Source organism: Lithobates pipiens, unplaced genomic scaffold, assembly GCF_037356315.1.
Source record: "Lithobates pipiens isolate NorthernLeopardFrog02 unplaced genomic scaffold, aLitPip1_a1.2 Scaffold_25, whole genome shotgun sequence".
Lineage (NCBI taxonomy): Eukaryota > Metazoa > Chordata > Amphibia > Anura > Ranidae > Lithobates > Lithobates pipiens.
Genome location: NW_027507787.1, coordinates 147,615,570 through 147,640,360, shown reverse-complemented (window position 1 = coordinate 147,640,360; position 24,791 = coordinate 147,615,570). Strand labels below are relative to the sequence as shown.

General features: G+C 48.3%; 1 protein-coding gene across 2 annotated transcripts in view; it reads left to right on the top strand.

Moving 5' to 3' along the window:
* The first annotated feature begins 736 nt into the window (after positions 1-736).
* The window catches only part of TRUB1 (TruB pseudouridine synthase family member 1), an 82,009-nt gene continuing 57,954 nt past the window's right edge, over positions 737-24,791 (top strand). For both annotated transcript variants that reach the window (XM_077454934.1, XM_077454935.1), the window contains exons 1-3: positions 737-1,007; positions 3,803-3,895; positions 19,336-19,391. In XM_077454934.1, coding sequence (XP_077311060.1) covers positions 752-1,007; positions 3,803-3,895; positions 19,336-19,391 — 405 coding nt within the window. In that variant the 5' untranslated portion in view covers positions 737-751. The remainder of the gene's footprint in view (positions 1,008-3,802; positions 3,896-19,335; positions 19,392-24,791) is intronic.

The following is a 24,791-nucleotide window of genomic DNA, read 5'->3' as shown; positions in this document are numbered from 1 at the left end:
ACCAGTTAAAGCAGCGCAGTGCCAAAGTGTAAAAAGACCTCTGGTCATTTACCAGCAAAATGGTCCGGTCTGAAAGTGGTTAAGTGGTTAAAGAAGAATAGAATGTGTGCTGCATTTCGACATTTCATAATTTTTGAATGTTAATTCTTCATTACGAACGCTAGTTTACAAGACCAAACTCTTCCCAGTCGTTCCTTGGTTCTGAACATACGTGTTTGTACTTTCGACTTTTGTGTGACGGATTTGAGTACTGACCAAAATCACACGTGGAGTCGTCACTCGCCAAAAATGTACTAGCCTGTCATCCAACATTTGTTGTCCGAAAATTGGAAAACAGTTGTCGAAAGGAGTGTAGGTAAGAATTTCAGACAACGGCTTTACAAACGACAATCCCCTTCTGAATTTCACATAGTGTGTACGAGGCTTAAGACTGAGATGCCATTAAAGTTCATGCGAGTGTAAAGGATGCGTCCCAAGACTTTTGGTAATATTGTGTAATATTGTAACAATGTTTCTGGTTACATGTGTTCCGTGTACGGACTTCTCTAGAATCACGTGGAAATATGCATTGCCTGCTAAAAAAGAAAAGAAAAAAAGCTCTGCCATTTTTTTTTTTTTTTAACCAGACTAGTAAATATCGTTTTGTACCAAAAATCTTCGATGAACAAAGGATTGTTTCACTATCACCTTTTTCTGCAAAACATCACAAATCTTTTTTTTATTTCTCTTTAGACATCAGAGCAAGAGTAATATGGAACAGCAGAATTCACACATTAGACGAGACCTGTTGTTTCCTCTGTCTGGAAGACAGACCACATCTCCCAGAATCCCCCAGGGCTGGGCTCCTACTGATGATGTCACAGGTGTGTTTCCTCCAGGAGAAGGCATGGCTGCTGTAGACAAGGCTGTAAGACTGCTGTCCCTGAATGGGCTCTTCCCTGTCTACAAACCTAAAGGGCCAACATCAGCCCAGAGACTGAATGAGCTGAAGATGAAGCTGCTGAATGGTAGGGGGTATGATTATATGTGTATGTTTCCTATTTTCCTTCTTGAAGGTCCCCTCCACACCTATATGTTTCAGTGACAGATAAATGCACAGTGCATTTGTTAGTATGGTGTCATTCATTTTCAGTGACACCCCAACACACGGTAATGTGCTTCCCTGCACCGCATCAAAGAAAGAAGTGTTTCAGGTGTAGGTTATTATGTCTATTCTGGTGCATTCCTAGCCAGTCCAGAGACCTTAATGTTTGTTATCGTAACTCACCAGAATGGAAAGTGTAAGGGGCCAGGGGGATTTCATAAAGTCTACCTACTATACGTAATACCCAATAGATTACGTTTCTTTCTCTCAGGGACTTTATTGTTAAGAACTCTGCTCTGAATTCCTGGGTCTGCATACTTCCCGTGCCCATTGTGAGCGGAACACATCATCCCAGTGTGGAGTTCCTGGGTCTGCACACCTGTTGTGCCTATTATGAGGGGTTACCACCATCCCTGCATTGGAGTTCCTGGCCCTGTACACCTGCTGTGCCCATTGTGAGGGGTTCCCACCATCCCTGCATTTGAGTTCCTGGCCCTGTACATCTGCTGTGACCATTGTGAGGGGTTCCCACCATCCCTGCATTGGAGTTCCTGGCCCTGTACACCTGCTGTGCCCATTGTGAGGGGTTCCCACCATCCCTGCATTTGAGTTCCTGGCCCTGTACACCCGCTGTGCCCATTGTGAGGGGTTCCCACCATCCCTGCATTTGAGTTCCTGGCCCTGTACACCCGCTGTGCCCATTGTGAGGGGTTCCCACCATCCCTGCATTTGAGTTCCTGGCCCTCTACACCCGCTGTGCCCATTGTGAGGGGTTCCCACCATCCCTGCATTTGAGTTCCTGGCCCTCTACACCCGCTGTGCCCATTGTGAGGGGTGCCCGCCATCCCCGGATTGGAGTTCATGGCCCTGTACACCTGCTGTGCCCATTATGAGGGGTTCCCACCATACCTGTACTGAGTTTGTTTTTGGGGGTTCCTGGGTTTCCAGAATAGCTGTGTGCATTATGAGAAGTTCTCACCATCACTGTTGGATTTTTTTACTTATATAATGGACAATGTACTGGGAGTAGCTGTAACACACAAAGATGGGCAGGGAAAAAACAGTATTGGGTGTCCCTGCCCAACTTTTTGTCCTCAACCACTAAGGACCTATTTACAATTTATCTGGTCGATTACAGCATGTTGTGCTAAGGCATCCATTAATGCAGTGTACTGCAATGTACAGTAGTGTGCTGAAATGCATGTGTTTATGAGGTGCGTTGCTTTAGCATGTTAGGCCGCTATTAAAAATGAATGATGCTGCGACACGCTTACACATGCATGATGTATTAGAGTAATGGCATAGGGATTACTAAGCCCTAATGGTTTCCCACACACATATTGATATGATCATTCAGTTGACCATTCAGTGTGACTTTTTATCAAAACTACTGGCCATCACAAACCATCACAAGGCCCTCCATTCATCCAGTTTAATGAGCACTTGCTCACTTTCTGCTTCTGATTGCTTGAACAAATATCAGATTTATAAAACATTTGTTTAAATGTATGACTAATAAATCATCCATCACCCTTTTTTCAATGATGCAGATCAGTGCCGTGTCTGTTACATCTTTTAATATTTTAATCAATTATAAATTACTTGTTTGTGATTGCTTGTGCCACCTTTTAAAGCTGAAGTTTTATCTGCCTATATAACTCCACTTTCGTAATAAAAAAAATAAATAGCATATAAAAATAATAATATAGCGTATACAATTGTAACACAAGTCATATTGTAAAGGAATGCTATTAAAAATGACCTTTCCTTTTCAACCCGCAGCTCTGTAATTTTTTGTAAAATGCAATATGGTAACCTAAAGGTGTTCTGTATACAGAACACCCTCAGAAACATAATTTCACACTTGTGTGAATCCAGGATCCCCTGCAACAAAAATATAATGTTTGGTAAGACACTCCCAATAAGAAATCACATCTAAAGGGATGCAAACCCTAGCAATTTCCTCACCCTACAGGTGCAGCAGCTGATTGCTAAGTATGAGACCACTCTCATTGGGTTCACTCACCACATGCACACAGACAAAAACACACTGATCTCTTAATAATAACACAAGGTAGGAATCTGCAGCAAAGTTTGTTAAAGACATAAACTTCCCTGGACAGATTGTACCTATAGGTAAGCCTATAATGAGGCTTACTTATTGGTTCTGTAAATATCTTCTAAACTTGCACTATTTAGGAGATATTTACTGTATACGCCGCCGATGTCATCGGCACATGTGCTCTGAAGGAACGGCCCCCCGTGCTGTGACCGGCAGCTCACATGCATGGGAGTGATGTCACACAGCTTGAGTCCGTGGACCCAGAAAGAAGATAGACGAAAATGAATATGGCCTTCGGCGATGACAATGAGGGCTTCATTTGCAGGTGGGGTTGCACATAATGTGCTAGTATGTGATGCATACTAGAACATTATGCCTGTACTTTGCAGGTCAGCAACAAAACAAAAAAAGGCAGCATTTAAAATCATTGCAATGTAAACCCCCCAGAGGGGAATGTTGTGTTTTTTTATTTCAACCAAAGTGGAGTTACTCTTTAATATCCCTGTTTTCATTACATACCTTATTTTAGTCCCATTGATATCATTACTGGGTCTCAGTGTTTCACCGGAATTGTGCTGGTTCCCGCATCACTATAGTGTGAACCCAGGCAAAGTTGTCTCAATCTTTTACTCACTGTGCTTGTCTCCAACTTCCAGAGGCCGGTGTAAAGGAACACAGGAAGAAAAGGAAGCAGACACTCAAAATTGGACATGGCGGAACCCTGGACTGCAGTGCCTCCGGCGTGCTGGGTGAGCTCCTGTAGAGGGGATTTTTTTTATAAATTTGGCTACTAATGACTTATGCAGAGTTTGTATATTGTGTATAGCATTCTACCCATCTATAGGGGACTGGAGGGATCTCACACTGAATATGGAATAGTCTCAGATGCCCTCCACTAGGGCTACAGACTAGAAGTTGGCTGTGTGCAGGAAAATTATTTTCCCTTTGGTCTAAGGTCTGTTTTAAAAGCTTTGTATTGGAGCAGCCATTGCCCAGCCTCCCAGCATCACATTAGTTCTAGAACAGGGATGGTTCATCTTCACCACCACCAGACTGGCATGTAAAGCCAAAGTGAGAGACAATGGCGGCTTCCATCTGAGGCTTTTCATGCAGGTGTTCCTTCTCCTTCCCTTTAGAAGAAACCTGTTAGAATGGAAGGCCTGGCATTGCTGATCACCTTCTGAAAATGTCTGATGTTTGGCTTCAGTACTTTCTGATGCTGCATTTACACTATGACGTTTGCAGAACTGTGCGCTTGCCATGCAATTCAGTGTTAATGGCATCCCAAGCATAGCAAAACAGATGCACGTTTTTTCAAGTGAATAAAAATGCGTGCAGCTTGAGCCTTAACTATTTTGCCACGCATAGGGGCAGCCAATTGAAATGAATAGGCTTTCCTATGTGTATAGCCAGAGGTGTAACTAGAACCTTCAGGGCCCTGGTGCAAGAAACCATCAAGGGATTCCGTCAGTCCGGGGGGGCTGTTATAAGCCCATGTTCACACTGCTTTGACATATCTTGCGACACGCAGTGGCATGACAAGTCAAAACATTTATTTCAGCAGTTCCCATCATGATCAATGCGACTCAAGTCACAAAGGTAAAAAAAAAAAAGTTCCCGCTGGCAGAACATCAAGGCCCAGTCACAATTGGGACCTTTGCATTCCTGCCAGTTATCTTACATAGACATCTGACATCTTACATAGTTACACACACATCTGGAGTTCAAACTTCTCCCTGGCTTTATCATTGTCTAGATCAGTGAGCCAAGAAGTTGCTGAGTGTCAACATAACAGCCAGGCACCTAGCATTGTCAGGAAGTCAGCAATGGCAGCCCTATGTTTATTCTTTTAGACAGTTTCTCTTTAACCACTTGCTTACTGGGCACTTAAACCCCCCTCCTGCCCAGACCAATTTTCAGCTTTCAGCGCTGATGCACTTTGAATGACAATTGCGCGGGCATACAACACTGTACCCAAATGAAATTTTTATCATTTTTTCCCAAGTGTTCTTCCAGGACAGCCCTTGAGAGATGGAGCTCCTCCCATCGACACAGGAAACACATTGCCACAGTTCAAAAGGCGGTCCCTCAGGTCCCTGGTCAGTCATTTGTGTTTCCTCCGTCGGAGGAACATGTTGCCAGGAACCTGGAGGCCCCTCTCAGGGGCTGCCTGAGAACCTGCAAGCCTAAGGGACCGGGTCCTGGTTTATGGCTGCAGTTTGGGTCCATACCTTTTTTCTTTGGCTCGGGTACCGTCCAGCTGAACCGGAGCAGACCCGTTACCCTCCTCCTTCCAGTGCCGAGGTGGCCAGGGGCAGAATGACGCCGGTTTCCCCCAGGAGTGGTGAGTGGAACCTTCCATCTTCCCTCCTCGTTGCAGGGGGTCGGAGACGCCGAGCGTTCACTTCCGGCGGAACCGCGTCATCACTGCGTGCCGAGACTTCCGGTTCCGGGTCTCTAAGGGTACAAGGAGGAGAGGGAGAGCCAGCGCTGTGCCTGTGAAGCCCGACCAGCGTCCAGCTATACCGGATTAGCGGCGGGATTCGGAGCGTCAGAGGGGGACCATGGAGGCTATTCCCCAGGATACTCCGGCGGAGACAGGCACCAGCCAAACCCAGGTAGGCTGCTGGGCATGCTATTACTCTGGTGGAGTGGTGGTGTTGGTAGGCTGGGCCCTGTAGTACCCCACGGTGGCGGTTTACTCACAGTGAGGTTGTTTGTTAGTGGTGATTCTAAGAGGGACATGGTGCTGACGCTAAGAAATCCTTTGTCTTCTTATTTTCAGGCTAAAGAGATGCCAAGGGAAGACAAGACAGGCCGCAAAAAGTGCCCTAATTGTGGGAATAGGTTGTCCTCTGGCTCTAACAAAGCCCTATGCAAGCAATGCATTGCAAGCTTGCTTAAATCTGAGGCAGATTCCCCTTTAGCAAAGTTTTTGGGCTCCTTTAAAGAGGAAATGGCGTCGACCTTTAAGTCCCTCCGGGAGTTAATCACTGACGTGGGATCAGCTGCAGCTGCCTCCACGAGTAAAACAACTATAATCTCATCCTCACCATGCCTTACAACACCCAGCTCAGGGGAGCCCCGTATGGTCAGGGAGCCTAGCCCCACGTTGATTAGCCCCGAATCCTCTGACACTGACTCGGGTCAGGAAGAGGATCAAGCAGCATCTAAAGCCTCAAAATATAGATTATCTCTCGAGGAAGTAGATGAGCTAATGGGGGCTATCTATGATACGCTGGAAATTGAGGAGGAAGAAACTCAGTTATCCAGACATGATCAAATGTATGAGGCTCTGGGGAAAAGGAAAGCAAGGGTTTTTCCTATACATAAGGTGCTTTCTGACCTTGTCCTTAAGGAGTGGTCTGAACCAGACAAGAAGGTTTTCTTTCCTAAATCCCTTAAGAGAAGGTTCCCTTTTGATGAGAGCCCAGAGGCGGTCTGGAATAAAAATCCAAAACTAGACGCCCCTCTGTCCAAAATCTCAAAGCAGGCTGATCTGGCCTTTGAGGATATGGGCCACCTGAAAGATCCCATGGACAGGAGAACAGACATTGGCTTAAAGAGGGCCTGGGATGCCTCTATGGCAGGCTTAAAACCAGCTCTAGCCACTTCCTGTGTAGCTAGAAACCTGGAGTTCTGGTTATCACAACTACAAGAACACTTAAAGGCAGGCACTCCTAGGGGGGAGCTTTTGAAATCCTTCCCTATGCTTTTTAAGGCCACCAGTTTCATCTCTGACGCCTCCACGGACTCCGTTAAATTTACGGCTAAATCTGCAGCACTTTCAGTGGCAGCAAGGAGGTCAGTATGGATGAAAACCTGGGGGGGAGACACGGCGTCTAAAACCCGCCTGTGCAGCGTCCCTTTTACAGGAGACTTAGTCTTCGGGCCTGAATTAGACTCCGCCTTAGAAAGGACGGCGGACAAAAAGAAAACCTTTCCCGCAAAAAAGAAAAATTTTCAAAGAAAAATTTTTCGTCCCTTTAAGGAACCCTCTAAATCAGAGAAGAGTTCAACCCCCAAAAAACATTGGTCGGGACATAAAGGGAAAGGAAAAGGGGGCATACTGTTTAGCCGCCCCAATCAGGATCCCAAACCCCAGTGACGTCAGGGTTCCTGTGGGAGGAAGATTAAGCAAATTTCTTCCTCAATGGGAAGAGACAACCTCGAACGAGTTTGTCTTAAATATAATAAAAAGGGGTCATGCGCTGGAATTTCACAGCAACCCTCCTTCCAAGTTTCTGGTGACAAAGCTTCCAAGTCACTCAGAAAAGGCCAGGGCCTTACCTTTACTAATAGGGGAAATGGTAGATCAAGAAGTATTGACACCAGTCCCTATTCAGGAACAAGGGGACGGTTTTTACTCGCACATCTTTGTGGTAAGAAAACCGTCAGGGAGATTCAGACTAATTATGAACCTCCGTCCACTGAATCGCTCCATCCGTTACAAGAGATTTCGGATGGAGTCCATTTATTCCATAAAGAATCTCCTGCAGAAAGAGACATTTATGGCAACCCTGGACCTAAGGGATGCTTATCTGCACATTCCAATAAGGGAGGAATGCCAGAAATTCCTTCGGATGGCAGTGCAGATAGACACAAAGGTTTACCACTTTCAGTGCAGAGCACTTCCCTTCGGTCTATCATCCTCTCCGAGAATCTTTACCAAGGTTCTCGGAGAGGCTTTAGTTCCTCTGAGGCTTCAATCCGTCTCAATTATCCCCTACCTAGACGATCTGCTCCTAACAGCCCACTCAGAGAGCCGTCTTTCTCAGGACCTAGAATTGACTCAACTCAGTCTGAGTCGATTAGGGTGGATTGTCAGTCAGGAGAAATCCAAGACAACCCCAACACAGGAGATCCTGTATCTGGGGTACTGGATCAAGTCTGTAGATCAGAAAATTATACTGCCGGAAGAAAAGATTTTGAATCTGTGGCAGAGAATATCTTTTCTTCAATGCAGCCCCAAGTGTACGGTGAGGGAAGTAATGTCGGTCTTAGGTCTTATGACGGCAGCCATTCCAGCCGTACAATGGGCCAGGTTCCATCAAAGAGAACTTCAGGGTTTTCTGTTAGAACAATTAAAAGGCAGAGATCTGGAGGAGGAGGTATCGATCCCCTCAAGGGTAAAACGCTTCCTCTGGTGGTGGAAGGACAGGGAGAACCTAAACAAAGGGGTTCATTGGGTCCTTCCTATCACTTCAACACTAACAACGGATGCGAGCAGTTGGGGCTGGGGAGCCCACCTAGGCTCAAGCTGGGTCCAGGACAAGTGGACCCCGGAGGAGAAATGTTTCTCTTCCAATTGGAAAGAACTAACAGCAATCCTGAGAGCTGTTCTAGCTTTCCACCCCACAATACAGGGTCACCATCTACAAGTCCGTTCAGACAATACGACGGCTGTAGCATACATAAACAAACAAGGAGGAACCAGAAGTCCTCGTTTGATGTTGGTAGCCAGACGCATTCTCCAGTGGGCAGAAGCCAATCTGGAATCCATTTCTGCAGTTCACCTGAAAGGGGAGCTGAACAACAAGGCGGACTTCTTGAGTCGACAGAGGATTTCGAACCAAGAATGGTCCTTACACCCAGAGGCATTCAATCTCATAACAGCTCACTGGGGAGAACCAGAGGTAGACCTTTTTGCGAGCAAGAAAAATGCAAAGGTTCCCAATTTTTTCTCGCTAAACCCAGGAGATCAACCCCTGGCGGTAGATGCCTTGCAAACTCCATGGACTTTCAGTCTGGCGTATGCATTTCCCCCTCTTCATCTCATTCCGAGGGTCCTAGCAAGATTCCTCAAGGAGAAAACCCGTTTGATTCTAGTAGCACCTTTTTGGCCCAGGAGACCGTGGTTCACAACGTTGCTACAATTGACAGACTGTCCGCCTCTAAGACTTCCCTACAGACAGGACCTCCTGTCGCAGGGACCTCTTTACCATCCGCAGGTCGCCACACTGAAGCTGTCAGCGTGGTTACTGAGGAGGAAATCTTAAGGAGTAAGGGCCTGTCAGACGAGGTAATTGCGACCTTACTACAGAGTCGCAAACCAGTCACGAGAGCTATTTACAAAAAAGTCTGGAAAAAATTCAATAGCTGGCTGAATGGCCGGGACATAAATACGGCTAATATTCTACAGTTTTTACAGGAAGGTGTAAACAAGGGTTTAACCCTAAGTACTATTAAAGTACAGATAGCTGCCTTAAGTGTATACCTAGATGAACGCTTACAGGAAAATCCTTTTGTCGCTAGATTCTGTAAGGCAGTCGCTAGACGCAAGCCAGTCAGAATCACAAAAGTCCCATCCTGGGATTTAGCAGTTGTGCTAAAAGCTTTCTTGGGGTCACCCTTTGAGCCTATCTCAGAGGCCTCCCTAAGGCTTATTACCTTTAAGACAGTTCTCCTGGTGGCAATCACTTCAGCCCGTAGGGTCAGTGAAATCCAAGCACTTTCCATCAGGGAACCATTCCTACAGATCCTAGAAGACAGAGTCATTCTAAAGACAGACCCTGGGTTCTTACCAAAGGTAGCATCTAGCTTCCATAGGTCCCAAGATATTGTCCTCCCTTCATTTAGTCAAAATGCAGCAAATGAGAAAGAGGAACGTTTTCATTTATTGGATGTGAGGAGGTGTATTCTAGAATATCTTAAAATAACAAATCCATTCAGAATCTCAGACTCCCTTTTTGTCCTTTTTTCCGGACAGCGTAGGGGACAGAAAGCTTCAAAAGTAACCATAGCTAGATGGATTAGGCTAGCTATAGCAGAGGGGTATAAGGCCTTGAATAGAGATCCTCCTGAGGGTGTTAAAGCTCACTCCACAAGAGCGTTGTCTGCATCCTGGGCAGAAAGAGCTGGTGCCACCCCGGAGCAGGTATGTAAAGCAGCCACATGGTCAAGCTTTTCCACCTTTACAAGGCATTACCGACTGGACTTAATGTCTAGTCAGGATCAGGCCTTTGGGAGGAAAGTCCTCCAGGCCGTGGTCCCCCCCTAATCTGGTAAGTACTTGGGGATCCTCTCAAGGGCTGTCCTGGAAGAACACTTGGGAAAACTGGAGTTAGTACTTACCGGTAACTCCTTTTCCGGTGGTCTTCCAGGACAGCACGATCCCACCCTTTATTTGATTGTAGTGATGTACTAATGTTATTACCTGTTATGGTTTATATGTTTTTCAGTTCCATCCTTCGGTTCTTGGTGAATGACTGACCAGGGACCTGAGGGACCGCCTTTTGAACTGTGGCAATGTGTTTCCTGTGTCGATGGGAGGAGCTCCATCTCTCAAGGGCTGTCCTGGAAGACCACCGGAAAAGGAGTTACCGGTAAGTACTAACTCCAGTTTTTCCCACAAATAGAGCTTTCTTTTGGTGGTATTTAATTACAGCTGGGAGTTGTATTTTTTACTAAACAAACAAAAAAAAGATGCAAAAAAAAAAAAATCATGTTTAATAGTTTGTTATAAAATTTTGCAAACAGGTAATTTTTCTCCTTCATTGAAGTGCGCTGATGAGGCGGCACTGATAGGCTGCACTGATAGGCAAAGATGGGCACAGATAAGATGGCACGGATGGGTGGCACTATGGGGCACTGATGGGTACCACTGATAGATGGGACTGATGGGCACTGATAGGTGGCACTGATGGGCGGCACTGATGGGCACTGGTAGATGACACTGGTGGGCATGGGTATGTGGCACTGGGGTGCAGCACCTTTGTTGAGGCAGATTGTGGGCACTGCTGGGTGGCACTGCTGGGGGCACTTATTTTTTAATGAGGTGGCACTGGCAGGGGGCAGGTGGGCACTGGCAGGGCTGGCCGTGATCGGGACTGATGTCCCGATCACGGCCGCCGGTGATCGGCTCTTTTTTTTTTCTCCTCGCGCTGTCAGCGCGAGGAGGAATAATAGCTGATTACCGGTGTGGTAAAATTTAATGCGACTCCATAAAACTTCCTCACCCCGTCACTTCCGGTGAGGCTCCGTCACTCTAACAGCTGACGGTGGGCCTTTACTGCGCATGCGCCAAGTCCGTGATCTGAACGGCGCATGCGCAAGATCGTAAGTTCAGCGGTGGTTAAAAATTATAGACAAAGAAATGCTGGTGGGCGGGCGGAGCTGAACAGATGCTCAGGACGTCAGCAGCAGCCCCGCCCACCCTAGTAACATGCCCCTGAATCTTAAGTGGTGGTGAAAAATCATACTCAAGTGGGCGGAGACTTGCGGGTGGGCGGGCGGAGCTAACGATGGCTTTATTATATCATCGGCAGCACCGATATGTATATATTTGTATATATTTATTAAAGCTGAACAATAAGCAGTGTATTTATTAAAGCTGAACAATAAGCAGTGTATTTATTAAAGCTGAACAATAAGCAGTGTATTTATTAAAGCTGAACAATTAGCAGTGTATTTATTAAAGCTGAACAATAAGCAGTGTATTTATTAAAGCTGAACAATAAGCAGTGTATTTATTAAAGCTGAACAATTAGCAGTGTATTTATTAAAGCTGAACAATTAGCAGTGTATTTATTAAAGCTGAACAATAAGCAGTGTATTTATTAAAGCTGAACAATAAGCAGTGTATTTATTAAAGCTGAACAATAAGCAGTGTATTTATTAAAGCTGAACAATTAGCAGTGTATTTATTAGGCTGCTTTCACACTGGGGCGGTGCGGGCGTCGGCGGTAAAGCACCGCTATTTTTAGCGGCGCTTTACCGTCGTTTTAGCGGCGGTCTGCGGGTGCTAGCGGGGTGGTTTTAACCCCCGTTAGCGGCCGAAAAAAGGGTTAAAACCCCCCGCAAAGCGCTGCGGTATTGCTGCGCTGTCCCATTGATTTCAATGGGTAGGAGCGGTTTAGGAGCGGTGAATACACGGCTCCTTCACCGCTCCAAAGATGTGGCTAGCAGGACTTTTTTCACTGTCCTGCCAGCGCACCGCTTCAGTGTGAAAGCCCTCAGGCTTTCACACTGGAGTGACAGGGGCGGTTTTTTTTTAGGCGCTACACAGGCGCTATTTTTAGCGCTGTAACGCCTGAAAACCACCCCAGTGTGAAAGGGGCCTTAAAGCTGAAGAATATGGGCACAATATTGGGGACAGTGTGTGCGTTTGGGGACAGTGGCTGCATTTGGGCACAGTGGCTGCGTTTGGGGCACAATGTCTGCGTTTGGGGACAGTGTGTGCGACAGTGTCTGTATTTGGGCACAGTGGCTGCATTTGGAATGATCACAGTCAATTGCGTGGTAAACGGGCAATGGCTGTTTACCAGCATCAGTGGCGAGCAGTGTTCCCGGGAACACGCCGCCACCAACGTGCCCGCGCAGAGCGCGCCCGCGATTGCCGTGGAGATGTGGGGCGGCCACCAACGTACACGCGCAGAGCGCGCCCGCGGTCGCCGTGGAGGGGTGGGGCGGAACCATCTGTGATCACGTGGTAAACAGCCTCATGGCTGTAATGGGGCCTAGTCCTCATGTGATGGGGACCAAGGCCTGATGTGATGGGGGGTCTTCTGATGTGATGGGGGGTCTTCTGATGTGATGGGGGTCCTGTGATGTAATGGGGCCTAGTCCTCATGTGATGGGGACCAAGGCCTGATGTGATGGGGGGGGGGGGGGTCCTGTGATGTGATGGGGGGTCTTCTGATGTGATGGGAGTGTCCTGTGATGTAATGGGGGGCCTAGGCCTGATGTGATGGGGACCAAGGCCTGATGTGATGGGGGGGGTCCTGTGATGTGATGGGGGTCTTCTGATGTGATGGGGGTGTCCTGTGATGTAATGGGGGCCTAGGCCTGATGTGATGGTAACCAAGGCCTGATGTGATGGGGGGTCGTCTGATGTGATGGGGGTCCTGTGATGTAATGGGGGCCTAGTCCTCATGTGATGGGGACCAAGGCCTGATGTGATGGGGGGGTCCTGTGATGTGATGGGGGTCTTCTGATGTGATGGGGGTGTCCTGTGATGTAATGGGGGTCTAGGCCTGATGTGATGGTAACCAAGGCCTGATGTGATGGGGGGTCTTCTGATGCGATGGGGGGGGGTCTTCTGATGTGATGGGGGTCCTGTGATGTAATGGGGGCCTAGTCCTCATGTGATGGGGACCAAGGCCTGATGTGATAGGGGGGGGTCCTGTGATGTGATGGGGGTCTTCTGATGTGATGGGAGTGTCCTGTGATGTAATGGGGCCTAGTCCTCATGTGGACGTGTGATGTGTTGCCCTGAGTTGCTAGGTCACATGGCTAGCTTCTATCCCAGGGACATCTGGCTACTAGGCTGCCTGAGGGACATTGTGGGAGAGCAGCGTAGGGTTGAGACTTGCAGCTTGTAGTCCAACCAGAAGCAACAGTGCTCCTGTCTGGGAAAACAAGCTGCGGTCGGGAGGTAAAAAGGAACAGCTGTCGCCACAAAGGGACCATACACCGTGGTACCAGAGACCATTGTGAGTAACTAAAGCCATTACCCAAGCAGTCTTCTCACTAACCAGAGATGCTGAAGTGGGAAAACTTGAGTTAGTGCCAAGCCAGGGACCTATCTGAGGAGACGCTTTGAGAGCTCCTTTGAGTGCTGGTCACCTGAGAAGGTCGGAGATGCTACACTGTATCCAAATTAAATTTTTATCATTTTTTTTTCCCACAAACAGAGCTTTCTTTTGGTGGTATTTGATCACCTCTGCGGTTTTTATTTTTTGCTAAACAAATAAAAAAAAGACATAAAAGTTTTCTCCTTCACTGATGGGGCTGCAGTGACGGGTACCGATAAGGCCACACTGATGGGCACTGATGAGGTGGCACTGATGGGCGACACGGATGGGCACTGATAGGTGGCACAAATTGGCACTGATAGCTGGCAAGGATTGGCATGGATAGGCGGCATGGACGGCATGGATAGGCGGCACAGATGGGCATGGATGGTCACTGATAAGCGGCACTGTATTGTATTATATAGTACTGATGGATGCCAATCAGTGCCAAACAATAATGCATACCAATCAGTGATGCCCATTGTGGGCACTGATTGGCATCCATTGTGGGCACTGACTGGCATCCCTGGTGGTCTAGGGGGTGCATACCTGGTGCTGGGCATCCCTGGTGGTGTCCCTGGTGGTCCAGTGTGGGCATACTCGGGGGAGGCTGCAATGATAATCGATCAGCACAGACCCCCCCCCCCCTGTCAGAGGAGCAGCCAATCGGCTCTACTTGCGTCTGACAGACGCAAGTGAGGAAAAGACGATCAACGTCTCTTCTTATTTACACTGTGATCAGCCATGATAGGACACGGCTGATCATGTGGTAAAGAGTCTCCGTCAGAGGCTCTTTATTGAGATCGTAGTTGCGGGGTGTCAGACTGACACACCGCAACAACGATCGCCGCGATGCACGCCCCCGGGGGTGCAAAGTGGATCAAATCATGAGGACCTCATATGGCGCCCGGTCAGGATTTTGAAACCACTTTTCCGCTGTCATTTTGCTATAGGCCAGGCGGCAAAGTGGTTAAGAGACCATAAATCTCTGCATTAAAAAAGTGTCTAGTGCCCATCAATTCTTTTTGCACTGCACCCAACTTGCCTTTTAACCCACTCTACACAGAAGGATGTCAGCTGTCCCTAACTCTTAGTCACCAATATGCCTCCAAGAGCCCAGGACTCTACTACAAGAGGAAAGAGCGCTACACAGAAACCCAGGTATTAGTACAAGTACCACAAGTAGGTGAGGAATCTTTGGAGTGTGGCACAGTGCACACACTCCTAAACACTAAAAACTTCTAACAGCAGCATCAGCCACACTGTGATGTAATGGGTTCTTGATACACCAGCTAGTTGCATTGATCGAAAAACAATCATGATTTTTGACCATCTGGCCCCCGGAACAGTACGCCCTTGCTTCGCTGTTACAAGTCTCCTATTACTGGACAATAGGGGTGCAACGGATCCAAAAAACTCACGGACCGGATCGTTCCTCGGATCTGAGTCACGGATTGGATCAGTTTTCGGATCAGCCAATAATAATTGAATTAGAAAAAACCTGTTTAATGTGATTGTAGCCGTATTAGTGCAATTGTGACAGAGAAAATTGAGTACTGTCCGTGATACTTTTTTTATTTGCACTAACATACAATTTTTCAGGACAAGCTTTCGGGGTATGTCCCCTTCTTCAAGGTCCAAGCAGTACTGATTTACAAATTTTTAAAAATTTGTAAATCAGTACTGCTTGGACCTTGAAGAAAATTTGTAAATCAGTACTGCTTGGACCTTGAAGAAGGGGACATACCCCGAAAGCTTGTCCTGAAAAATTGTATGTTAGTGCAAATAAAAAAAGTATGAAAAACCTGTTAAAATTCCACCACAACATAGTCCCCACTGTAATATATATCTCCCCCACTGTAATATTGGCTGAGCATGCCTGGGTACGGCTGGCTACCGCCGAGTATGGCTGGATATTACAGGGTATGGCACAGTATTTGCTGGGTACGGCAGAGTATTGGCTGGGTACGGCAGAGTATTGGCTGGGTATGGAGGGATGGCTGTGACTGCACTTGTCACAGAGCAGTTCTGTGGACACAACAGATGCAGCCCGCAGCGCTGCTGCCTTCCAATTTCTCCCCTCCACTGTACAGATCAGTACACAGAGGGGAGAGAGGAACTGGCGTCACTATGACGCCAGTTTGTTTACAAGCGATTGCTCCGTCATTTGAAGAAGGGATCACATTGTAAATGGGTGCACCAAGATGGCCGCCGCTACGGAGCTAGGCCGAAGCCACGGCCTTTCCTAAGGCCGAGGCTGCCGGGGCACTCCGCGGATCGTGGCGTGTGCTGATCTGAACAGGGTGACCTGTTCGCATCACGGATCGGTGATGATCCATTGCACCCCTACTGGACAATGCAAGTGCATTCCCTTCCCCCATCACATCAGGCCTAGGTCCCCATCACATGAGGAATAGGCCCCCATTACATCACAGGACCCCCATCACATCAGAAGACCCCCCATCACATCACAGGACCCCTATCAGTGACCATCCATGCCCATCTGTGCCGCCTATCCATGCCCGTCCATGCCGCCTATCCATGCCAATCCTTGCCAGCTGTCAGTGCCAATTTGTGCCACCTATCAGTGCCCATCCATGTCGCCCATCAGTGCCACCTCATCAGTGCCCATCAGTGTGGCCTTATCGGTACCCGTCACTGCAGCCCCATCAGTGAAGGAGAAAACTTTTATGTCTTTTTTTTATTTGTTTAGCAAAAAATAAAAACCGCAGAGGTGATCAAATACCACCAAAAGAAAGCTCTGTTTGTGGGAAAAAAATGATAAAAATTTAATTTGGATACAGTGTAGCATCTCCGACCTTCTCAGGTGACCAGCACTCAAAGGAGCTCTCAAAGCGTCTCCTCAGATAGGTCCCTGGCTTGGCACTAACTCAAGTTTTCCCACTTCAGCATCTCTGGTTAGTGAGAAGACTGCTTGGGTAATGGCTTTAGTTACTCACAATGGTCTCTGGTACCACGGTGTATGGTCCCTTTGTGGCGACAGCTGTTCCTTTTTACCTCCCGACCGCAGCTTGTTTTCCCAGACAGGAGCACTGTTGCTTCTGGTTGGACTACAAGCTGTAAGTCCCAACCCTACGCTGCTCTCCCACAATGTCCCTCAGGCAGCCTAGCAGCCAGATGTCCCTGGGATAGAAGCTAGCCATGTGACCTAGCAACTCAGGGCAACACATCACACGTCCACATGAGGACTAGGCCCCATTACATCACAGGACACTCCCATCAGATCAGAAGACCCCCATCACATCACAGGACCCCCCCATCACATCAGGCCTTGGTCCCCATCACATGAGGACTAGGCCCCCTATTACATCACAGGACCCCCATCACATCAGAAGACCCCCCCATCGCATCAGAAGACCCCCATCACATCAGGCCTTGGTTACCATCACATCAGGCCTAGGCCCCCATTACATCACAGGACACCCCCATCACATCAGAAGACCCCATCACATCACAGGACCCCCCCCATCACATCAGGCCTTGGTCCCCATCACATGAGGACTAGGCCCCCATTACATCACAGGACCCCCATCACATCAGAAGACCCCCCCATCGCATCAGAAGACCCCCCATCACATCAGGCCTTGGTTACCATCACATCAGGCCTAGGCCCCCCATTACATCACAGGACACCCCCATCACATCACAGGACCCCCCATCACATCAGGCCTTGGTCCCCATCACATGAGGACTAGGCCCCATTACAGCCATGAGGCTGTTTACCGCGTGATCACAGATGGTTCCGCCCCACCCCTCCACGGCGACCGCGGGCGCGCTCTGCGCGTGTACGTTGGTGGCCGCCCCACCTCTCCATGGTGATCGCGGGCGCGCTCTGCGCGTCTACGTTGGTGGCCGCCCCACGGCAATCGCGGGCGCGCTCTGCGCGGGCACGTTGGTGGCGGCGTGTTCCCGGGAACACTGCTCGCCACTGATGCTGGTAAACAGCCATTGGCCGTTTACCACGCAATTGACTGTGATCATTCCAAATGCAGCCACTGTGCCCAAATACAGACACTGTCGCACACACTGTCCCCAAACGCAGACATTGTGCCCCAAACGCAGCCACTGTGCCCAAATGCAGCCACTGTCCCCAAACGCACACACTGTCCCCAATATTGTGCCCATATTCTTCAGCTTTAAGGCCCCTTTCACACTGGGGTGGTTTTCAGGCGTTACAGCGCTAAAAATAGCGCCTGTGTAGCGCCTGAAAAAAACCGGCCCCTGTCATTCCAGTGTGAAAGCCGGAGGGCTTTCACACTGAAGCGGTGCGCTGGCAGGACAGTGAAAAAAGTCCTGCTAGCCACATCTTTGGAGCGGTGAAGGAGCCGTGTATTCACCGCTCCTAAACCGCTCCTACCCATTGAAATCAATGGGACAGCGCAGCAATACCGCCGGCAAAGCGCCGCTGCAGCGGCGCTTTGCGGGTGGTTTTAACCCTTTTTTCGCCCGCTAGCGGGGGTTAAAACCACCCCGCTAGCGCCCGCAGACCGCCGCTAAAACGACGGTAAAGCGCCGCTAAAAATAGCGGTGCTTTACCGCCGACGCCCGCACCGCCCCAGTGTGAAAGCAGTCTAATAAATACACTGCTAATTGTTCAGCTTTAATAAATACACTGCTTATTGTTCAGCATTAATAAATACACTGCTTATTGTTCAGCTTTAATAAATACACTGCTTATTGTTCAGCTTTAATAAATACACTGCTTATTGTTCAGCTTTAATAAATACACTGCTTATTGTTCAGCTTTAATAAATACACTGCTTATTGTTCAGCTTTAATAAATACACTGCTTATTGTTCAGCTTTAATAAATACACTGCTTATTGTTCAGCTTTAATAAATACACTGCTTATTGTTCAGCTTTAATAAATACACTGCTAATTGTTCAGCTTTAATAAATACACTGCTTATTGTTCAGCTTTAATAAATATATACAAATATATACATATTGGTGCTGCCGATGATATAATAAAGCCATCGTTAGCTCCGCCCGCCCACCCGCAAGTCTCCGCCCACTTGAGTATGATTTTTCACCACCACTTAAGATTCAGGGGCATGTTACTAGGGTGGGCGGGGCTGCTGCTGACGTCCTGAGCATCTGTTCAGCTCCGCCCGCCCACCAGCATTTCTTTGTCTATAATTTTTAACCACCGCTGAACTTACGATCTTGCGCATGCGCCGTTCAGATCACGGACTTGGCGCATGCGCAGTAAAGGCCCGCCGTCAGCTGTTAGAGTGACGGAGCCTCACCGGAAGTGACGGGGTGAGGAAGTTTTATGGAGTCGCATGAAATTTTACCACACCGGCTCCGTTGTATCACATGATCAGCTGTCATTGGCTGACAGCTGATCACGTGATAAGGGGTCGGGATCAACCCCTTGCTCGGATCGGTGATCAGGCGAGTCTCATAGACTCGCCAATCACAGAGCGCGCCCCTCAGGGGGCGTGCAGGCCGCTCGTGCATGGGACAACTTCAATAGACATAGTCCCGGCAAAGGAGGTCCGTGCTGTAGCCGTCATACGGCTATAGCGCGGGTCTCAAGTGGTTAAGCTCTGTTAGGCTGTAGAATCCTCCCATGTTTTATGTCGCTCTGTGTATACAGGGCATTGGTTATTTCTGCTTGCCCCTGAATCTCTCCTGATCTCTTTATGCAGTGGTTGGCATCGGAGAAGGAACAAAAATGTTGGGCACCATGTTGGCGGGAAGTAAGGTAAGACTTGAATAGTATGAGTGTTTTATTAACTTTGTTTCTGTTTATGATTTTTAATTCTCTATGGCCATAGTTGCTGCCTTACTTGCTCATTTACAACTGTGGCCAAAAGTTTTGAGAATTGCACAAATATTTTCACAAAGTCTGCTGCTTCAGTGTTTTTAGATCCTTTTTTGTCAAATGTCACTATGGTATAATAACAAGCATTTCATAAGTGTCTTAGGCTTTTATTGACAAGTGCATTACATTTATAGAAAGAGTGAATATTTGCAGTGTTGACCCTTCTTTTTTCTAGTCATCTTCCAGAATGGCATAACCTAAGAGATGACTGGTCCACCTGACAGGAAACACAATCGCACACAAGGTTAAAACGCCCCTCCCTTCCCCCTTGCACCTCAGTTTTTTTGTTTGTGTTTCCGGGCAGCGAAAACGTTTGGACGCCAAAACCGGGGGGGGGTGGCGGGTCCAGCCAGGGCTCACTTCCTTCTCAGGGGTCCCCAACGGCCGGGGGGAGAGGGGTTCCCTGGCAAAGGAGTCTCCCGGGTACAGAGGGGAATCCCAGGACTCCTGTGAGCTAATTCCTCTTACCTTTTTTTTCCTTACACCCAGTGAGGTACAGGGGTGTTGAAGGAAGCAGAGTCTGGACAGAGTCTATGGCTGCGGAGGAAGAGTGATCCCGCCCTAGGGTCTGGTAGTGCTGGGCTGGTGGTGGGATCGATTCCATGTGCTGTAAGCATCCCGGGTGGAGCAAGATGGCGCCGTTACCACTTCCGGTTCCGGGCGCAGCTACTTCCGGTTTCCACTCGACACCAACATTTTTTTGGAGGATATGGGGCAGTTACTCAGGGCAATCTATGTCTCTGAGGATATCCCAGAACCTCTGGTTCAGGCGACCAGCCAGGGATAAGATGTACAGGGGATTGGGAAAGTCACAAACCAGGGTGTTCCCTGTCCACCAGGCTCTAAAGGAGGTGATATTAAAAGAGTGGAAAGACCCAGAAAGAAAGGTTCTCAGACTCAAGACGTGGAAGAGTAGGTTTCCCTTTGGGGAGGAAGAAGAACAGAAGTTTAAGACCCCCCAAGTTAGATGCAGCCCTGTCTCAGGTCTCTAAGAAATCTGATTTGTCTTTTGAATACTCGGGTAACTTAAAAGACCAAATGGACAGAAGGACGGAGACGCTCTTGAGGAGAGCATGGGATACCAATGCCGCAGCTATGGCCTCTGCCTTGGCGTCAGCTTGTGTAGCAAGAAATGTGAATGTATATTTAGGTAGACTTTCCAGCCATGTGTCTAGAGGAAGTAACTCTAAAGAAGTCAGATTCGCTGGAGCTAATAAGTAAGGATGTGGCATATTTAGCTGATGCGGCTGTAGAATCTGTAATGCCCCGTACACACGAGCGGACTTAAGTCCGATAGACTTCCAAAGGAGTTCCGTCGGAGTTCTGCTGGAATTCCGACGGAGTTCTGACAGACTTTTCGGCCGAACGGACTTGGCCACACACAATCACACTAAACTCCGACGGATTCGAACGTGATGACGTACGACTGGACTCGAATAAGGAAGTTCATAGCCAGTAGCCAATAGCTGCCCTAGCGTCGGTTTTAGTCCGTCGGAGTAGCATACACACGAGCGGAGTTTTCGAAGGGGACCGGGTCCGGCGTAGTTCCGTCGGGAAAATTTGAAGCATGCTTCATTTCTAAAGTCCGTCAGACTTTGGCGAATCAAAAGTCCGTTGCAGCCCACACACGATCGGATAGTCTGACGGACTCGGTCCTTCGGACTTTGGATGTTGAAAAGTCCGCTCGTGTGTACGGGGCATCAGGAGCACGGCTACGTCTGCGGCCCTCCTTAACTGCTCTTTTCTGGACCTAAAGATGTCACCAAGCAGTCCAAGTGACGTCAGGGTAGGGGGCAGGCTGGCTCACTTTGTCCCACAGTGGAACAAGATCTCCGGAAGCCCCTATATCTTGCAGATTTTGACAGAGAGTTACCGTCTGGAACTCCTCTCCCCTCCCCCTCCAAAACTTTTTCCTGACCCGTCTCCCCGAGGAGACCGCAAGGGCTGCAGGGCTGTTGGACAGCCTGCAGGGACTGGCCTCCCAAGAAATTATTTTTCATGTCCCACCGGAAGAGCATTACCAGGGATTTTACTCCCCTGTTTTTGTCCTTAAAAAACTGTCAGGAAAATTTCGCCTTATATTAAATCTCAGAAAGCTGAACAGGTTTTTGCGACAAAAGTCCTCCCGCATAGAGAGTATCTACACAGTGCGCAGGCACTTATTAAAGGATGCGTTCTTAGCCACAATAGATCTCAGGGATGCTTACCTCCACATTCTGATTGCCTAGGAACACCAGTCCCTGTCGAGGTTTGCAGTCCTTACGAGCAGAGGAATTCAACATTGGCAATTCCGAGCTTGACAGCAAGCCCAAGGATCTTCACAAAAGTCCTGGAGGAGGCTGTAGCTTACTTACATCTACAAGGGGTGTCCCTTATACCCTGCTTAGACAACCTATTGGTGTACGGGCAGTCTCAAGAGCAGGTGGAAGTCGACGTAGAGAGAGTGATCTCTAACCTGGAAATCTTCAGCTTGATAGTGAACAGAGAAATCTTCTCTGATACCATCAAAAGTAAAGATGTTTCTGGGATATCTGGTGGATACAGGAGATCAGAAACTGTTTCTTCCAGAGGAAAAATGACTGAAAGTGGTGACAGCGGTCTCCTCTTTAAAGGAAGCCAGCGAGTGCTCTCGCAGGCATATATCATGAGGGTTTTAGGTCTGATGACCTTATGTATTCCATCGGTCCCCTGGGCTCAGTTCCACTCAAGGGAGCTGCAGTTCTTCCTTCTATCCTCCTGGGACACAAAGAGGGAATCGTTAGACGGGAAATTGTCTATACCAGCAATAGTAGAGGCCTCCCTGGACTGGTGGCTGGCTCAGGACAGGCTCGCGTTGGGTCGCCCCTGGGACCAGTGGAATCCCACAAGAATCACTACCGATGCCAGTGCTTGGGGTTGGGGAGCTCACCTAGAGGACATCCAGGCACAGGGGGCCTGGACTGCTTCTCGGGCAGGGGCCTTCTCCAACCACAGGGAACTTCTGTCAGTGGGCCAGGCGTTTAGAGCCTTCAGAGACAGGATTCAGGGTTTAGAGGTTCAAGTCCTATCGGACAATGTGACGACTTACCTAAATCGTCAGGGGGGGACACCAGATCTAGGAAGCTGCTGAATTTGGGCCAAAGAAACTCTTCTGTCCATATCGGCGGTTCACATCAGAGGAACAGCCAATGTGGTAGCAGATTCTCTAAGTCGGTAACCCATCCTCCAGTGAGAATGGGAGTTAAATGAGGAGGTCTTTCTCCAGGTAACTCACAAGTTCGGGTTCCCAGACATGGACCTTTTTTGCCCACAGAGGGAACAAAAAGGTAGATTGGTTCTTCTCACTCAGCAGAGAAAGGGGATCTCAAGGAGTGGACGCTCTGTCTCAGGACTGGAATTTGCGTATAGCATACGCTTTTCCTCCACTCGTCCTGATACCACCGGTACTACAAAAGCTGGCCTGCTCAGACTGCGGACTGATCCTGATAGCCCCTTGGTGGCCAAAGAGGACATGGTTTGCCACTCTGAGTGGTCAATTTCTCCTCCGCTCCGTCTTCCAGCCAGACGAGATCTTCTCCTACAAGGACCAGTCTTTCACCCCGACCCGGGAGAGGTTGACCCCAGTTAGGGTGAATTTATTCCTTCCTTGGAATCTAACACTGGTTTTTGAGGCACTGACGAAAACGCCTTTTGAACCAGCGAAGGAAAATTCAGTTACGTTTTTTGACTCTGAAGTTAGCTTTTTTACTGGTCATAACCACGGCCAGAAGGGTGAGTGACCTACAGGCCCTGTCGGTTAAGGAGCCTTTTCTGTTGGTTTTGGAAGATAGAGTGGTTCTAAGACAGGATCCACTATATCTTCCCATAGGTCTCAGGAGATCATTTTGCCCTCCTATGATAATCCAAAGAATGAGAAGGAGAGGAAATTGAATTGATTAGATGTCAGGAAATGTCTGTTGACATATCTGAATAGAGTAAAGGACTACAGGAAGTCGAATCGCCCTTTAACCACTTGCCACCCGCCATATAGCAAAATGACGGCAGCAAAGTGGTTTTGATATCCTGACCGGACGTCATATGACGTGATCAGGATATTAAGCCCGGGGCGTGCATCGCGGCAATCGTTGTTGCGGTGTGTCAGTGTGACACACCGCAACTACGATCTCGGTAAAGAGTCTCTGACGGAGACTCTTTATCATGTGATCAGCCATGTCCAATCACGGCTGATCACAGTGTAAATAGGAAGAGCCGGTGATCGGCTTTTCCTCACTCGTGTCTGTCAGACGCGAGTAGAGGAGAGCTGATCAGCTGCGCTTCTGACGGGGGTGGTCTGTGCTGATCGATTTTCAGTGCAGCCCCCCCCCCCGAGAATGCCCATACTGGACCACCAGGGATGCCCAGCACCAGGTATGCCAGTCAGTGCCCACCGGGGATGCCAATCAGTGCCCACAATGGGCATCACTGATTGCCATGCATTGTTTGTCACTGATTGGCATCCATCCCTATAATACTTTACACTACAATGCTGCCTATCAGTGCCCATCCGTGCTGCCTATCAGTGCCTATCCATGCCACTCTGTGCCACCTCTCCATGCCGCCCATCAAAGCCACTTAATTGGTGCCACATCATCAGTGCCCATCAGTGAAGGCGAAAACTTACTTATTTACAAAGTTTTGTAACTGGAACAAAAATGTTATTTTTATTTATTTTTCAAAATTTTCAGTCTTTTTATTGGTTTAGCAGAAAATAAAAATCCCAGAGGCGATCAAATACCACCAAAAGAAAACTATTTGTGGGAACAAAAATGATAAAAAATTTTGTTTGGGTACAGTGTAGCATGACCGCGCAATTGTCATTCAAAGTGCGACAGCGCTTAAAGCTCAAAATTGGTCTGGGCAGGAAGGTCTATAAGTGCCTGGTATTGAAGTGGTTAATTTTATTTAGCGGCCCCAGAAAGGGAGAGCAGGCATCTAAATCTACGGGGGTTAGGTGGATTAGACAGACAATAGTGTTGGCCTATGAACAGACAGGGGTGCCAGTACCAGTGGGCCTTAAAGCCCACTCAACAAGATCCTTGGCGGCTTCTTGGGCAGAGAGAGCTGGGCCCTCAATAGAGCAGGACTGTCGCACAGCCACTTGGGCGAAGCAAGATACCTTCTTGAAGCACTATAGAGTGGAACTGCTATCGCCTCAGGATGTGACATTTTGGAAGGAAGGTTCTACAAGCGGTGGTCCCGCCCTAAGGTAGGCTTTGAACTTCTTGTCTATCCTCTCAGGTTATGCCGTCCTGGAAGATGACT